Raw genomic sequence first — 19,400 nt, forward strand, 5'->3', positions numbered from 1 at the left:
CATAGGTGAATATTGCTTATTTTATTACTATTTTCTAAAAATCTTCATTCTATTGGACAACCCCTTTGCAGCTATGCTTGACCACCAGTTATAAGCCAATATAATTGATTTAGTATCAGGCTGTAAGCCATCACTGAGGAATGGGGTGGTTATGTATCCGGCTATCATCACTTTGCTCAATAGCTTCAAAAACATTTTTTTCTTTTTATAAACCTTAATCCTCCAAAACTGCTGCTACTTCCTTCATGGGGATTTCTAATGGTTTATTACAATGGACAGTTCTGCCTTCTGCATCCACGCCTCAACTGTGAATTTTTAACCTTCTAAAATATTTCATATATTACATTTCCTCAAAGGATTGGAGAAGATTCTGATTTCTTCAGCAAGTTTTTTTTAGTTCTAGAAAAATTTCAGGTCAGACAGAGGTGAAATTAAAGTGCTGCGCCCAAATAAATTGGTTAGAGAGGTTTCGCAAAGCAATTTTTTAGTCTCTAGTCTCGGCTACATACAATTAAAGCTTCATTTAATGCAAGATACAATGTGTCTTAAAGAAGCCGCGAGGTAGTAGTCACATATACAGCTTTTGTGGCAGTTTTTGTCTCCAGTTTTTGACTCAAAGCCAAGAATGAATTCATGAGGAATAGGAAAAATAAAGGAAGGACTTCTACTCCTTCTGCCTGCTTGATGCACTTTTTGGCTTTGACTCAAGAAATTGCATTAAAAACGCTCCCAGAAATTGCATAGTAATAATAATAATAATAATAATAATAATAATAATAATAATTATTATTATTATTATGTATTATTAAAAATTATATTTTATAAATCAGATAAGTTTGTTTACATTTTTCAATTAGCAAATTAAAAACCTTAAAAATTAAAACCTTTCGTACTCACTGGAATTTAGGCAAACAGATGAGTCCACTATCTCATGGGAGTGCTCGAGTGTCGGGTGAAGCTACAAAACACACAGAGGGGTCCCTAATGGTACTAAGCCTTGAAAGTATGGTCCAGTCATCCCTCTTGTAGGAGACCTATGTACTGGTCATCCCTAATTTGCTCATAGGACTGGTCACCAGGTCTGAAGAGTCCAATGACCTACAACAACATCTGGTGTCCAAAGACATATAAGCCCTTTTGGTGCTGATACCGAATAGGGTCTACTAGCCAAGTGGGCGGTAACACTGCATGACATACAGCACACATTGACCCTGTCCCCAGAAAAACCAAAGTGTGACATTGATATAAGGGCAATATTCATAATATAAGTGCAGGGTGTCAAATACACTCAGGTGAGGGGTGCAGGACTAGAATTTTTTTTCCCACTAATTCCTTAAGCAATGCCAAGCTTTCCAATTATTCAGCACCCCTTTCTAATGTCTGCTCTAAAGATGGACAGTACAATCTAAAAAAAGGACAGATTTCTAGAGGTATAACCCCAGCAATAACCAGCCAGGTATACCTGATGAGAAATGGATTCACTTGCAGTCTACGCCGTCACATAACACAGCTGGAGATTTTTCTCTAACATTCTTGCACCTGCAAAAGTTTCTGCCAATGTTTTTATATCACAAAGTAATCAACACCGTGGACTGAAGTGTAATGATTTATCACCACCTAACAAGTGAGAAAAACATGGCGCTCTTACTATTGGCAGAATTACGCCGAGCTGAAATGAGGCAGGAAATGTAATGAAGAACGCAGGTGTTAGACTAAATTACACCTTAAAGCAGGCAAAGTAATGAGGCTCCCAGCGGTATAGACGAGGTATTCCAGCGCCATCAGCAAAATGAGCTTAACTTCAACTTGTCATTATAAGAGAATCCAAGAGTACCGTGCCTTTAACCAGGCCTTCAATTAAAGCACAGATTCCCCATAGATGATACCCAGCATCTTAGTCTGTGTGAGTAGCTCTTCTTATAGAGTCTACAGGGTAGTAACAAGGAAGTATTTCTGGATTTTTTGCTTGTATAACCTGCCAGATAGCATGGTAATAGTGAGTTAATCAGGGTCCGACCTTTAGGATCCTTACTATTTCCAGGAATGAGAATGAAGGTCTCTGTTTTTGAACTGTCCCTCACTCCAAACGATCATGTTGTCAGCACCGCATGCTCATCTTGGTCTCCAGCAAGGTACAAGGACTAAAAGACCCTCTTTCTCATTAACATTGGGGGTCCCAGAGTTTGGACCCCAACCCAAATGTTATCACTTTTCTGACTGATAGGTTAAACAAACTAAAAATAATACAAACAGGTAAAGAGACACTAAACCTCGAACTATAATGCGAGAAACCATAAAAAGACTCCTGCAATAATACACTTTTAACAATTCTTTTCTTTGTTGGGGTCCTGCAACTGGGACCCCCTGCTATACATAGCTAAAATTTGATGAACAAAAAAGAGATAAAGCACATAAATATACCATTAATTTAAAAGGTAGGTAGGGGACCCATCATAGATTTTGCATAGGGGTCCAAGTTACACCTCTGGGTGGCTAGTACTTACTTTTAACTTAAGTGCCCTTTTTAAGTGACTCAACTGTTGTAATTTAGTAAAAATTCAGTATCTTGGTAAAGAACAAGGAAAAAAAATTGTATCGCCTATGTTACATGTACAGAGATCAGTGCTTCATAGTACAGACCAGTAAGCAGAAGACAAAGGTACCCAGTGTACATACTGCCTTCTGAAAATGTACAGGACAGATCAATACACTGTACAAAGAATCCTGCCTGGGGCCTTTTAGGACACAATAAGGAAATTGCTCATAAGTGAAAGGCAGTATAATAGAATAATCCCATAAAAGAAATAAAAAGCTCACCATTCATCCCTAAAACATAACTGGACATAGTGATCCCAATCCTTCATGTACAATGCTCATAATAATATGTAATAACTTACATGTCACTCAACAATATGAGATATGTCTTAAGTCCTAATCTCCTCATCGCCACACCTCTTACAGGGAAGGAAATTAAGTTCTGAGAAAAACCGCAGCATCAAATGAAATCCTCTTCAGCGTCTGGCACACACAACAAACTCTTAAAAGGCTATTAAGCATCAATTAGAAGGTGATCCAATATGTAGCCAGTTATAGACGTAAGAATGTCATGTCTTGCCAGAAGGTAAGGTATTCAGCATTTATGTAAGCTTGTATAAGCGTCTATTTCACATGAGGCCTAGCTGCGCTGTATTCTGATATACAGTATTTTAAGGGATTGAAGGCTCCATACACATAAGATACAAGTCATCTGGGCTTGCTGATTTTGGTGGGACTGGAGGATTACCTTATGTATATGGGCCCTTGGTGACAAGAAAAGGATGGGCTGACTATGAAATAAGCTGCTCTTAGAGTCGTCTCCTCTCTCACGTATGAAAACAGATCCTTGCTTGGTGCATATGTAAGAGGAAGTTGGGGGAATAGCTATGGCTGCCTAGATCTAATATCATTATGTATTTATAGAGCACCAATAATTCCATGGTGCTGTACATTTGAGGGTTTACATGCAACACACAAAGCAAATACAATAATAACAGTGACCGAGTGGTACAGTGGGATAGAGGGGAGGGGGATAGAGACAGGAGGTGAGGGTAGACGCTGTTCAGATGGTGATGTGGTGGCAGTAGTGTTAGTGAAGGTTGGAGGCTTTCCTGAAGAGGTGAGTCTTTGGAGTCCTCTTGAAAATTGTGATTGTGGGGGACAGTCCGCTTGTAGTGCGGGCATGCGCAGTCGGCTGTGCCCAGGCCCGATGCCTGGCAGAGTGAATGAAGAGCCGGAAGACGCCGCGGGGACGCTGTAAGGAGAAGACTGCTCGGAGTATCCAGCCCGACCCTCACTCGTGGACTTGGTAAGTATAATTTGGTCGAACGTTGCCTACCCCTGAAAGGAGCATTTTCCCCCCATAGACTATAATAGGGTTCGATATTCGATTCGAGTAGTCGAATATTGAGGGACTACTCGAAACGAATATCGAACCTCGAACATTTTACTGTTCGCTCATCTCTACTAACACTTACATCCTCTATTATCAGGACCTCCCACGCTCGTATACAAGACTTCTCCTGAGTTGCACCACTTCTCTGGAATGCTCTACCCCGGACAATCAGATTAACTCCCAATTTCTACAGTTTCAAACGCAAACTAAAGAAACATCTATTCAGACAGGCATATCACAATTTCTAACGTAAACCCTTCCATACTATAACTAGAATCCCCAAAATTTAACCCTCCTCTGTCCCCGCTCCCACATTTCCCCACATGATATGATGTCATCTCATGCTAACTTTATATGTCCAAGCTCCATCCACATGTTAAAGGACACGACTGGTGACGGCTCATAAAGTTGTATGTTTGTGTAATGACAGTCACCTCTATTACAAAAGTGTCTGACCTCTGCATAAGCAATGCCGCCCCTGCTACCTCGTGTCACCGTCTCTACCTCATAGATTGTAAGCTCTTGCGAGCAGGGCCCTCAGTCCCATTGTGTGAAATGACTTTCTTTGTAATATATCTTTCTGTCTGTATTTGAACCCTACAAATTGTACAGCGCTGCGGAATATGTTGACGCTATATAAATAAAATTTATTATTATTATTAATTATTATTATTATTATTATGTGTTTTATGGTAGTGAGTTCCATTTTTGTAGTTTCAGGGTTGAGGACAGAACAGATTAGATGAATGTTGTCGATGAATGTTAGATGTGTCGAGTGCTTGAAGGATAGGGAAGAATCAAGAGTTACCCCTAGACAATAGACTGGGGGTAAGTGTGGAACCGTTCATTTTGATCGATGTTCATATAGGGGGGCTGTGTGAGGTGGGGGAAGATGATGAACTCAGTTTCTCCATGCTGAGTTTGAGAAAGCGGAAGGGGAGGAAGGAGGCTATGGATGCTAGACACTCTGGACAACAGAGCTGTAATGTCTGAGCCAGACAGATATATTTGAAGGTCTACCAGCTAGTCTGATGGCCTATCCTTAAAGTGAGAGTCTGATCCCTGGTAGGCGATGAAGGGTCTGTGACACAATCCACTTTATTATTTGTATGGGCAGTGTCATACATATGTATAAGGGATGTACCTGGTAACGCAGCTCAACTATTCATGTGAACAGACTCAACAGGGCTTGGCTCCAGCACCACAATCCCATTATTATACACACTGCATATAGGTCATGCTGTGGATCTGAAAATCTGCAGCGTTCCCCAAAATATGTGCTGACTTTTGCCTCAGCATGTCAATGGAGTTTTGATTATTTTTTTTTCTTTATTAAATCCCATTCACTTGCATTGTACTGCACATTGTTTCAGTGCAGTCCCACACCAAACAAACTGCAATGCACCAACTGCACAGAGAATATGACATTCAGATATTTATATGGGTTTTCCCCACACTAATCTGATATTGATGGCCTATTTATGTAACTTCCATAGCGCCTGCAGACACTGGCCAAGATTTACTATTGTGGTTACGACTAGAGACAAAACTTTGGAGTAAATGTGGCTCACTTTAGGCACATCTTACTAGATATGCGGATATGGCTTAAATGTGCCAAAATAAGTGTATGGTTTTGTTAATTCTTAGTACTGCAGACAAGAAAAGATGGAAAAATTGTGTTCACATAGTCCTACCTGAATAGTTGAGGTAAACACTGGGCTCCACTAGAGTTCTGTCAGAGTCCTCTTGTATTCCTGAAATAACCAAAAAAAAAGTTCTATTTGTGAAATTATTATCTAGAGGGAATAAGATCTACTTAGAATTTCCTACAAAACAAGTAAATGTCTTGAATTTCTTAAACACTACAAATAGGAATGATATGCCTGCTTGAAATGTATAGCAACCTGTGCCAAACTTGCAGTTCGGTGGCAAAACCAGCAGCTAGCATAGCAGATACAGCTACAGATATAGGGGATATTTCTTAGTACATAAATGGCCTGTTATGTATTCCTGGTCACAGAACAGCACAATGTCACGGTACACGGCCAGCTCTTGTGATGACATATGTAACTGTATTTTGCAGTCGGAGTCCATACAGCATGAGGCAATCTCATAAGACATTGGAGTGCGCCATAAATAGGATGTTACGTATGCCAGAGATAGAGTGCTGCCAGTATAGCTTTCTCCCAGAACGTCAGGCTGAAATCATCTGGCAAACACCTCTATGTCTGTGCGATATGAGGATAATGCTCTCCATTCCAAATGTAGGAGCTATCTGCAAAGGACTGGTGCCCAATTTGGACTGAGCCACTTTATCTGCTTTATGACAGATAGTGACAGCGCAGAGGATTTAACACCTCCAGCAGAAGCCAGGACTCTCAGCTCCTAAGCGCTGTACCAGAAAGGTAATGTCTTCAGAGCCAGGATCGTGCTATTAGGAACTTAGTGCTGCAGCTTGGAAGTCTTGTTACTGGGAGAGTAATCCGAAAAACTCTCTCTGCATCACAGAAAAAGTGACACTGGCCAAGAACTGTGGAAACCTGGCCCAAAAGATCTGGAAATTATATATATATATATATATATATATATATATATATATATATATATATATATATATATGTTTTTAGAAATCTCTATGCACGGTGTATACTGTATTATATAAAATACCAACCCATTTTATACATTTTTGGACAAGACCATTCTATATAGAAGTAGGCCATATTTTTCTTAAATGGGATTTAAAAAAAAAAATAGATTGAAAAATAAAAAAGCAGTAGTACTTGCCTAGATCCACTGCCACTCCACTACTCAAGCTTACATGGTTCCCAATGGGCTCAACTTCCTTCTTGCTTGAAACACAGGAAATGCCAGGGCATGCCTACTCCGCCAATGGCTGGCTGCAGAAATGACCCCACTCAGCCAATGACTGACTGAATGGACAGGTATTTCCCTCGCACTGAAATAGGACCAGGAAGTAGAGACCAGCAGGGACTTCTTAGAGGGGGGGTTCCAACCCATATTTTAATTATCTAATAGTGCTGCTGAGGGGCATCTCCGGTCTTCTGTAGGCCCGGGGAGAGAGGAGTATTTTTTTTAATGTTCATGAGCCCATCATTAGCACTATGAAATAATATATATAAAAAAAGTCAGAACCCTCCTTTAGACATCACAATAGGATTGCTGAAGGATCAGTGAGATTTCTAAAAACTCGCCATTTGCCAAGTCTGCACAAAGGCCTTAAGAGAAAAGAAACTTCTCTGATATTGGTGGGTTTCTGATCCTGCCACTATCTAGTGAGTGTTATGGTCCTTCAATTGTTGATCCAGACACAATGGCACGTGCTTGCCCCTAGAGATGAGCGAGTGCTATTTGAAACTCCCGTTTCGAATAGCATGCACCCATAGGAATGAATGGACGCAGCCGGCACGCAGGGGGTTAAGCGGCTGGCTACCGCCAAAGTCTGTGTGCTGGCCGCTTCCATTCATTCCTATGGGTGCGGGCTATTTGAAACGACCGTTTCAAATAGTACTCGCTCATCTCTATGGCCCACCTCATCACTGCCATGATGCCCATACACATGTGGCTGTATTTGGTACTGCAGTACAGTTCATACACTTGAACCTACTGAGCTGCCAGGCACAGCTACTGTTTATCATATACATATAATAAATCACTGATGTAAAATCCTGGAAAACCCATCTAAGAACGTAATGAACTACTACTACACTACATAATAACAAAGTGGTATACTAATAAATAATATACATTGCCATGAAACAATGAAGCACCAATTGTAAGAGGTTTATTTTTGGAGAGACGCATTTCTACGGGATTCATTAATAATCTGCCAAGGTGACAGTGACATAGGAGCCTTGCTATAGGTGCGTCCGCCCTCATACTTACCACTACACATAGATCATTTGTTAGAAATGAAAGAGACAGTTCAAGTTCTAAGTGAGTATTTCTTGTGTAATAGTTTCAAGCTGCGGTGCACAGCTGTATAGGCCCAGACACACATGCTATCATAGTAATGCTTTGATAGCAGGGGGCCCTTGAGTGTCAGGATATAGAAAAGGCAGCAGTTGTTGGCTGTGAAAACAGTCTGATACAAACCAGATGGAGAGCCGACTTGATGGGCAACACAAAGGAAAACAATTGGCTCATTCACCAAAGTCAGATCACTGCCCCAGAGAATTAACACAAGACAATAAGTCAGGAAGGACCGAGGCAAACAAGGAGCAGCTATGTGGCACGTCCACAGAAAAATGCACTTCTCCTATCACCCGGGCTATAAATGATGATGTGTAATGTCCTCTGCCACTCAAGACCTAACGGCATGTGTTTAAGATTGGTCACATGTAAATCCTATGTCCATGTTCAATGCTACAGTTCTCTCCATCTTTATAGCCCCTTTATGGAATATACTGGAGTAAATCAGTGTCCCCTGATAATTACTTGTTATGGAGTCTTTAATGAAAAATCTCTGCAAACATTGAGCTTGGTCATTAATACCCAAATGAACCTGGGCGGCAACAGATGTCGCCATGCTGGATCTCCACGCTCCACGAGTGTGATCATCTGCCATAATAATAGTCCCTCCCTCCCCCACATACACATATCCTCCTTTCTTAAAGTTAAAGCAATATAGAAAATACACACAGAAAATACACACAAAAAATGCACCAGCTCCTTTTGTCTGATCCTATTCGCTCTCATATTCCAATTTATATGAAATGTAGAAATCTTCTCTGTGTGTGAGGAGTTCAGTCATGTCCCACCTCCAGCTCACAGTCCTGTGACATGCTGGTAGACAACTGGCTGCAGCAGGAGCCTCTCCCCCTGCAGGAGCCTCTGTTACACTAGAAAGATATTATATTACTGCAAAGCCCAGGACAACTGCCATGAAAATGATGGGGTTGAGTAATAACACGTGATGTCAATGATAAATAGAGCAAACGCCTAAGGGCCAAAAGTAGACCTCAAGAAGAAATATTGGACACTCTCTTTATGTCCTTCCCCCTCACTCATTCTTCAAGATGGACCATATCAGCAAGAGCTTTTGTTCTCTGTAGGATTTCTACAAGACTGCTTCAGCAATATGTAGAAAATTAGGTGTAGCATGCATGCATATACATACATGTTTATTGGGATGGTGAAAGAGCTTATTAAGCTAGCAGATATCTTTTATATCAGCCCTCTGTCTACCTGTATGTTAGAAAGATCTCTTGCTTGTTGTCAACTTATGGTTTACCCACATTGACTTGAATAGCCCAGCTACAAGAGACTATGTGCATAGTAAAAGACTCCTTTGGAGTCTGTTCACATCTCCGTTGCGACTTTTGTTTAGAATACAGTGAAATATCCATTGTAGGACAGATACCACTACAGCCTGACAGGCCCTCCTGATTTACAATGAACTTGTAAGTGTTCGCCATTTTGATGGGATAGTGTTATTCCTCCTGTCAAACCCTAGTGAATGTGAGGGAGATTCTGGAAGGAGCCTCCAAGGCAAATCTGTACAGAGCTTTAGATATTTTAAAGAGGACCTATCAGCTCTCCACATATGCTCATTATACTAAATACTTGTATCCACCATAAAATAACAATTACGTGGCATCTTCTCTGCTGCCATTCCTCCACAAAAGGTATGAATAAATTCCCATCTAGACAATACTATTCTCCTTTCCAAGAGGGAGTAAACCAGACTGTAGGGACACCAGTAAGGAAATTGTAATAGCCATATATTCATCTGCCTACAATAGGAATAATTGGGAACTGGCAGCATGCAAACTTCTAGGAAATCTGTATTTACTAAAACAGACATGTCAGAAGAAAGGCAGACATAAGGTGACATCTATAGTATTATATACGGTAGTAATATAGGGTAGTGTTTGACAGGACCAGAACTAAGACTAGGTATATAAACAAACTGATACCTATATATTACAATAACATGGCCTTCACCTGGAGTCAAAGACACACAGCCGTCACATGGCCCTTGGACCGACATTTGAGCACAAGTCAAGATTTATTTAAGATGCCAATCTTGATGATCCCTGTGCTGGTGGATGATGCGTCTCATTTATGATAAGGTGTAGGCCCGATCATAAACCCAGCAGGGCTCTGCATCTGTATTAAACTGGCATAAATTATCATAAAGGGCCCTGCTAATGGCCCTTGCCACTACCCTTTCAGGAAAGTGTCCAGGGTGGTGTAAGAGAGTATAAATTGCAATTTTTTTTTGTAAAAACCATGATTTGCACAACAAATTGCAATTTTCTATGGCTTGTGCACTCATAAAACTGGCATACAAGGCATGATAAATTTCCCCCAATATGTACTAAAACAAAATTTACTACCTGAAAGGTTTTTTTTTTTTTAAATTGTAATCCCTTCTACAAGAATGTTAAAATAAGGGAAAAGAGAAAATTAAATTTTATAGATGAAGAAACAGTTCAGCAACAAATGGTAGTCATAACTCATAAGGCGTAATTACATAGTGCCGCCTGGAAAATAATTATAATAAAAGACTAGCGCTCACAATAGTGCCAAATATTCTACGCCAACACCAAGGCCGTAATAAATCAAAGCTCTATTGTCAGTTATGTATTGTCAGCTGCACATAACAAAAAAGAAAAAAAAGCGGTAAGGCACACAAACCTCCCACTGAAATAAATGGGAGCGACTGTTGTGTATTGCGCAGAAATTTCTGTTCATTTCACCTTTGGTGCTCCCATAACTTGTATGATTGAGAAGCTGTAGAAATATTTGTGCCACCAAATATGCCCTACCCTCAAACTAAACCTGAATAAATATACAAGGATGGGCTTAGGCTTGACACTTGGATCAAAATCTCCTTGCCCCTCCCCATTCTCCCCTCCTTATATAACACTGTAGACAGCTAAGGTTTTGCGCATATCCAGACATTAGCCTTTCCTTACACGCAAGTGATAATGAAATGATACCACAGATGACATACACGAGTCGAAACCAAGGGACCATCCAGGCCCTAATGTACTCTTAGGGGATAAATTACAATGTGGTATAAGGATAGAACATTCTAGTGTCAAAGCTGACCTGCGGCAATGTTCTAGGAGGTGACGGCTTTTATTGTCTAAGCTCTCAGAGTACAAAGCCAGGTGTATTTGCTCCATGTCACCATATAATAAATAATTCAGCATTTGGCGTGGGAGAGATGATGCTGCTTTGTAAAGATGCTAGGATGATTCAGAAGCGACCATCATCTACAATAAACAAGTGACTACAGGAAACTTTTCTAAGTGCCAGCTTTCCTAATAAAAGGTGCAGCCTGGTTACCCCCATGACTGGCACCATGTATATTATAGAAGTGCAGATATGGCTTCCACTGGTTTTTGTCCATTCTTCATCCTATTAATATCGCATAGAGTAGTAGTTCTGGTGGCCTATATGAGCTGATTGGTATGGGTGCTGTAGACCTCCGTTGTTCCGATAGTGATAACCTATCCGGACAAATGACAAATCCTTTAAAGTTTTTTTAGTATGGTATATCTTGGTCCAGCAGGTAACTGTGAGCTCAAAGGGGCATCTCCCTGGTACCCAGAGACCAGAAGTGGCATATATAAGTGGAATGATAAAAAGCGTGGATAATAAGTAAGAGATGTATTATATTTGGCCTCCTATACCCTCTCTGTATACACAAATCACTATGAAGGGATGCATATTCAGATACAAGCTATTACTGTCACTTATGGACATCACACTTTTCACACCAGTCTTCACAAAAGCTGTGCGTCTTAACATCTGCCTAGTAAGTGGCAATCTTCACATCCTGTAAACACATTAAGGATGCACAGTTATTATCTTACTTCTTATCCTCTGGGTTTGCTCATTAGGATTAAGATGCTTATACAAATTGCAGGTGTCCAGGGAGAGGGAGGAGGTGTTACGGTTACCTGTACATGAGGCCGGATCTATTAGATGTAGATTATTACTGACAGGCTGTAATTCTGTATCCACTCACAGATTGGGGGCCTGACAAACTGTGCAATGTTCACACTGTAACTTATTGCTATAGTAAGGGCAAGCAAGAGCAGATCGGAAGCTAAAGTATACTATGTGAGGCTACACCAACATCAGTGACTGTTCGCCTCCTCAGAGTACATCTGAAATTGTAGATGAAAAAGTCCATTATGAAACATTAAATCCATTTCCTACATCTGAATGGAGTTGTTTCTGCAACTTGCATGGCATTCAAACAGAAAGTCCTGCAACAAATCTGCCACTTGTACCTATACCATAACACAGATACCTAGAACCATCAGCTTAGGGTATGCAACCTAGTGCTATTTTACTAACTGGCTGGTATGGGTGGCAAAATAGGTCATAAAGTCTGCACTGCTACTAAAAAGCTGCGTTCACACGGACATCCATCATAGCTCCAAATGTATCTTTACATAAATGAATAGTGCAGGTGAATATAAGAAACTCTGCAAAACATCTTAAAGAAATAGGTTTTTTTTTTTTTTACATACAAGTCTATGGAAAGGGGGAGTGGGGGAGGAGTGTGCTGGAAAACCCCCCCACAAATAATTGCTACTACACTGAGCTATTCTTACATTGCTGCACTTACAAGATAGGACTCTAACAATGCAATAAATCAATTATCAGCCTCCCCCTCCCCTCTCCATAAACTTCTAAGTGTGAGCTTGATATGTACAGGGACTCTATGTAAAGAAACAGTCTGAGTGAAGGAGGAGAGCAGCCCATTATATTTAATATATTAATAAGTTTCTTATATTCACATGTACTATTCACTTATTTAAGATTCTACAAGATCCATATCAAACCCATGATTCGTTGGAGTCAAGTGTGTAACAATTTACATCAAATCTCCCTACACCCCCCCCCCCCTATCAAAAATTTCATCAGAACCAGTCAACCACCTAGTGTGTATGACTCTCCAGAAGGCAGGAAGAAAAAGTATTGGGCATGCAGGATTTCAACCTGTCTGATCCTTTGTTTGCATGTAAGGTGAGCTGTGGTCCAGAGGAATATCTGCCTAAAGTAGCCCATACATATTATAACTCACCAATAATCTAATGTGTATGGAGGCCTAATGCTAAGGATTAGGTATGGCCATCTCCAAGGTAATAAAATATACCGCCAGGTGAGACTGCCGCAGATGGGAACCTGAAGTTTTGTTTTTGTAACAATGGTGCAGACTGGCTTTCACAGAAGCACTTACATAATTGAATTCTGTAGATGTATGGCAAATAAAGGGAATGTTAATGGCTGGAGCTGTGAATTAAATTACCATCACCGCCTTATATGTTATTGTTTAGTCTCTGGAACTGAATTGTGCAGAATAACCCCTTATAATCTAATCAGTAGACGCATGTGCGATGTGTTATGGCCTGAACGCTCCAATGGTAATTTTAAGGCAGGAAACAAGGAACAGCTCAAACAGACCTGGCTGATCTCAAACTATCAGGTCCTGTCACAGCCGTCACATACAAGTCATAAGGGAACAAGGAACGTATTGATAAGATCTTCAGCTGCACCAGGGCATAGGACGTCTGATTGTTCAGGGGCTTTCTGGAGATGACCCAGGAACACTTCATATTATTTGGGCAAGTCATAAGAAGAAGAATACAACTGTACATAAATGAGTGAATAAGTGAACAAGTACTGTGGTATAACTATAGACACTCCTAGTCATCTGCTTTATTTAGGAATATGGAAATAATAATGGTAGGAGGGCCAAAGATCCAGATCAAAAGTAGTGGCAGAAGGCAAAGACCGGACCTATTTAAAGGGATCCTGTCAAGTCAAAAGCCCAGGCCAGCTAAGTACTTTTTCATCATTTTTCCTTGTAATTGATGCCATTAGAACAACCACTGTCAATATACTCTATTAAGGAATATAGACATCATATGGAGGTCCCCTACTTGAGACCCATCCTTTAAGACAGAAGAGCTAACAATAGCTCCTACTCTGACATGACCAACATCAAAGACTATATCATACAAGCAGCTACACATGCACAGCGGCCACTAGCACCCTACAACTACTACACATGCACAGCAGCCCACTAGCACCCTACAACTACTACACATGCACAGCGGCCCACTACCACCCTACAACTGCTGCTACACATGCACAGCGGCCCACTACCACCCTACAACTGCTGCTACACATGCACAGCAGCCCACTACCACCCAAAAACTGCTACTACACATGCACAGCGGCCCACTACCACCCTACAACTGCTGCTACACATGCACAGGGGCCCACTACCACCCTACAACTGCTACACATGCACAGCAGCCCACTAGCACCCTACAAGTAGCTACACATGCACAGCGGCCCACTAGCACCCTATAAGCAGCTACACATGCACAGCGGCCCACTAGCACCCTACAAGCAGCTACACATGCACAGCGGCCCACTAGCACCCTACAAGCAGCTACACATGCACAGCGGCCCACTAGCACCCTACAAGTAGCTACACATGCACAGCGGCCCACTAGCACCCTATAAGCAGCTACACATGCACAGCGGCCCACTAGCACCCTATAAGCAGCTACACATGCACAGCAGCCCACTAGCACCCTACAAGCAGCTACACATGCACAGCGGCCCACTAGCACCCTACAAGTAGCTACACATGCACAGCGGCCCACTAGCACCCTACAACTGCTACACATGCACAGCGGCCCACTACCACCCTACAACTGCTACACATGCACAGCGGCCCACTACCACCCTACAACTGCTGCTACACATGCACAGCGGCCCACTATCACCCTACAACTGCTACACATGCACAGCGGCCCACTACCACCCTACAACTGCTACACATGCACAGCGGCCCACTAGCACCCTACAAGCAGCTACACATGCACAGCGGCCCACTAGCACCCTACAAGTAGCTACACATGCACAGCGGCCCACTAGCACCCTATAAGCAGCTACACATGCACAGCGGCCCACTAGCACCCTATAAGCAGCTACACATGCACAGCAGCCCACTAGCACCCTACAAGCAGCTACACATGCACAGCGGCCCACTAGCACCCTACAAGCAGCTACACATGCACAGCGGCCCACTAGCACCCTACAACTGCTACACATGCACAGCGGCCCACTACCACCCTACAACTGCTGCTACACATGCACAGCGGCCCACTATCACCCTACAACTGCTACACATGCACAGCGGCCCACTACCACCCTACAACTGCTACACATGCACAGTGGCCCACTACCACCCTACAACTGCTACACATGCACAGCGGCCCACTACCACCCTACAACTACTACACATGCACAGCGGCCCACTATCACCCTACAACTGCTACACATGCACAGCGGCCCACTACCACCCTACAACTGCTACACATGCACAGCGGCCCACTACCACCCTACAACTGCTACACATGCACAGCGGCCCACTACCACCCTACAACTGCTACACATGCACAGCGGCCCACTACCACCCTACAACTACTACACATGCACAGCGGCCCACTATCACCCTACAACTGCTACACATGCACAGCGGCCCACTACCACCCTACAACTGCTACACATGCACAGCGGCCCACTACCACCCTACAACTGCCACACATGCACAGCGGCCCACTACTACCTTAACATAGAAACACTTTCTACAGTCTATTAGACTTGGGCGCTAAAATGAGTGCAAATTGTTATTGTGTTAACATGGTTAAAAGTGGACATTTCCTTTACAACTGGTTCATGTCCATTTTTAAAGTAAAGTCATAATATAATAACTCAGCACCATACAGACACCACCTTGTAGATCTAAATATATCAGGAGGTATAAGCACAGCCATAACAAGGGATTTGTTTCTTTCATCTACATGAATGGGGAGTATATACAAAGAACCATGTAAGGCTCCTACATGTATTGTTAAAACATAAGTAAAAAAAAAATTGTGTTCTCCTACAGCCGAAAGCTCACCCCCAGGATCACAATTGTAGAGTGTATATTATATTATGTCTAGTGGCCTGTAACTATACCTATGTATATACTCTATAGATCCCCGGAGAATCCTTTAAATGGCAACATTGAATAACTGAACCCCTTTCACAGAGCTCAACATTTTCCATCAGAATCAGAGTCTTCATCACATTTGATAGGCGTGTCAGTGTACAATGGCACATGAGCGTATTGGTCAAAAATTATGGAACAAAGTAATTCCCAGCTTACAATCTAAGGGTTGTTCCTTTTTTTGGTTTTAGCTTGGTGCTGCCCCAGACTTCCATTATATACCCCCAGCGTACTTACACACACTGCCCTTCTATCCATATTATCTGGGAAAAAGCTGTGATTTATGAGCTAAAACATGTATTGCATATTTGTCACAAATTTAGTACCGAATCTGAGAGGTAAATGTACAACACATACCTCACGTGTGGCCTTTACGGTTATGCCCTTACATTAACTTAAAGGGCTTGTTTATAGCAGAGACACTCTTGGTGTTTCTCCAAGGTATGGCATTCATTTCTGATCAGCGGGTGTCAGACTGTTGTGATCTGACTGATTTACTGGAATGTCTTTGGCTGACTATAAAAGATGGATTTCCAATTGTACACGTATGAATTCCCCCACAATAGTCTCTATAATAGACAGATTTCTGATAGATAGATAGATAGATAGATATATGTATAGTTATACAGAAAACTAAGTCCTCCAGAATAGTCTCTAAAAACAAAGAGCTAAAATCGATTATACTGTAGATGTTAGATCTCAGAATGGGGAGAGGCGAGAAAAAGCTGCAGCTAGAGAGGTAACTAAATCCGAATAGCCCAGTCGTCATCTGTCCCAACTTCTGCCATATTAGGAGAGTTGAGAGGTCTTTCTAGACGTTAGATGGTTAGCTGGTCTTGCTTTGGCTGACATATACACTCACCGGCCACTTTATTAGGTACACCTGTCCAACTGCTCGTTAACACTTAATTTCTAATCAGCCAATCACATGGCGGCAACTCAGTGCATTTAGGCATGTAGACATGGTCAAGACAATCTCCTGCAGTTCAAACCGAGCATCAGTATGGGGAAGAAAGGTGATTTGAGTGCCTTTGAACGTGGCATGGTTGTTGGTGCCAGAAGGGCTGGTCTGAGTATTTCAGAAACTGCTGATCTACTGGGATTTTCACGCACAACCATCTCTAGGGTTTACAGAGAATGGTCCGAAAAAGAAAAAACATCCAGTGAGAGGCAGTTCTGTGGGCGGAAATGCGTTGTTGATGCCAGAGGTCAGAGGAGAATGGCCAGTCTGGTTCGAGCTGATAGAAAGGCAACAGTGACTCAAATAGCCACCCGTTACAACCAAGGTAGCCAGAAGAGCATCTCTGAACGCACAGTACGTCGAACTTTGAGGCAGATGGGCTACAGCAGCAGAAGACCACACCGGGTGCCACTCCTTTCAGCTAAGAACAGGAAACTGAGGCTACAATTTGCACAAGCTCATCGAAATTGGACAATTGAAGATTGGAAAAACGTTGCCTGGTCTGATGAGTCTCGATTTCTGCTGCGACATTCGGATGGTAGGGTCAGAATTTGGCGTCAACAACATGAAAGCATGGATCCATCCTGCCTTGTATCAACGGTTCAGGCTGGTGGTGGTGGTGTCATGGTGTGGGGAATATTTTCTTGGCACTCTTTGGGCCCCTTGGTACCAATTGAGCATCGTTGCAACGCCAAAGCCTATCTGAGTATTGTTGCTGACCATGTCCATCCCTTTATGACCACAATGTACCCAACATCTGATGGCTACTTTCAGCAGGATAATGCGCCATGTCATAAAGCTGGAATCATCTCAGACTGGTTTCTTGAACATGACAATGAGTTCACTGTACTCCAATGGCCTCCACAGTCACTACCTCTCAATCCAATAGAGCATCTTTGGGATGTGGTGGAACGGGAGATTCGCATCATGGATGTGCAGCCGACAAATCTGCGGCAACTGTGTGATGCCATCATGTCAATATGGACCAAAATCTCTGAGGAATGCTTCCAGCACCTTGTTGAATCTATGCCACGAAGAATTGAGGCAGTTCTGAAGGCAAAAGGGGGTCCAACCCGTTACTAGCATGGTGTACCTAATAAAGTGGCCGGTGAGTGTATGTTATGTGTATGGCCAACTTTATATGCACTGAAAGATTCATTTTTGAGAATCAGTATGCTAGTGATCTCACATGAACTGTTTCCCACCATATGATGTACCATTACGTCAGGGTCAGGTGCTCAATACAATGTATTATTATATCAACTTAAGGGCCAACACCATCTTCATGATGTAATAATACTTTGCATCATGCTAACAGGCACCTACCCAATAGGTCATAGGATGAGAAGAGGTTAAAAATACAAAGTTTACAGAAGAAATAATTGTCACTTAAAAATCAGTATTGGAGAAGGAGAAAAAAAATCAGCTTACAAGTCAGGGCGGGATATGGAGAAGACAAGGCATGCTTTCAAGTCAGTGATGTTCTGTAGTTGCCCATCTACTGGACAGCTCAACTCATTGTTACATACCCTGAGTTGTTTATATGTGAAGAGTTAGCTTATATCGGCTAGAAATGGAAATTTGTCAAAAAATTCTTCTAGAAAGGATTTACCTGCAAACATTCCTATAGGGGTTGCAAATGTTTGTGTCAGTGCAGGTGAGAAAGGAGTCCAGCCAGTCGGCTTCACAGCCATCACAGCAAGGAGAAGACAACAGTGGCCATGCTAATGGCTTAAGAATAGTGGTGCAATTTTGCAAGTAAAACTGCATTGACATAAGCAGACACTGCAAAAGCCTGCAGATTCATGTGGATTTACAATACATTTTTTGACTGCGGTGCAACTGTGACCCTTAGGGGTATATTCATACGGAATTACATATTTTAATGATATTCAATTAATATTAAAGGGGTTGTCTGAGATACTTTGAAATCCCTACACTAATCTAAACACCCTCCTACTTTCTAAATAACATTATTATTAATGAAAAAAATGTACATTTACCCATATTTACTCATATGATCGCCCCAGGGACATTTTGACATTTTCTGATTATCCGGTGACAACCTGTTCCCCATTTCCGGAACTACTCCCCCTCCCCTCCCTTCATTATACTTGCCATCCATGGTTTCTTCCAGCGAGACGGCTCCTCCCTCTGTAATGAGGAAGGACAGTCTCACAGGAATACACGTGAAGGGTAAGTATATACTATGGGCCGGGGTTTGGCTGAATACATAGGGAAGGGCAGGATAGCTTGAGAGACAGGGAAAGGTGTATGGGTTGGGAAGTGAGGAAGGAGGGGGGGGGGGGGGAGTGGCAGAGACACCCAGAAATCTGACATTCATTCTGAAATATCTGCTAAATCTGTCTTATTCTCCCAGACTGCTTTTTCACTGAAACATTAGATTACAGCTCACAAGACTAGTCTATTAAAATGGGAAAAGGAGCCCA

At 42.1% G+C, this 19,400-nt stretch overlaps 1 protein-coding gene across 1 annotated transcript in view; it reads right to left on the reverse strand.

Annotated features, from left to right (window-relative positions):
* Positions 1-19,400, reverse strand: part of KIAA0586 (KIAA0586 ortholog) — a 102,119-nt gene that overhangs the window by 12,608 nt on the left and 70,111 nt on the right. Inside the window, exon 31 of the mRNA XM_075282718.1 lies at positions 5,626-5,685. Within this exon, the coding sequence (XP_075138819.1) occupies positions 5,626-5,685 (60 nt within the window). The remainder of the gene's footprint in view (positions 1-5,625; positions 5,686-19,400) is intronic.

Source organism: Leptodactylus fuscus, chromosome 7 (genome assembly GCF_031893055.1).
Source record: "Leptodactylus fuscus isolate aLepFus1 chromosome 7, aLepFus1.hap2, whole genome shotgun sequence".
NCBI lineage: Eukaryota > Metazoa > Chordata > Amphibia > Anura > Leptodactylidae > Leptodactylus > Leptodactylus fuscus.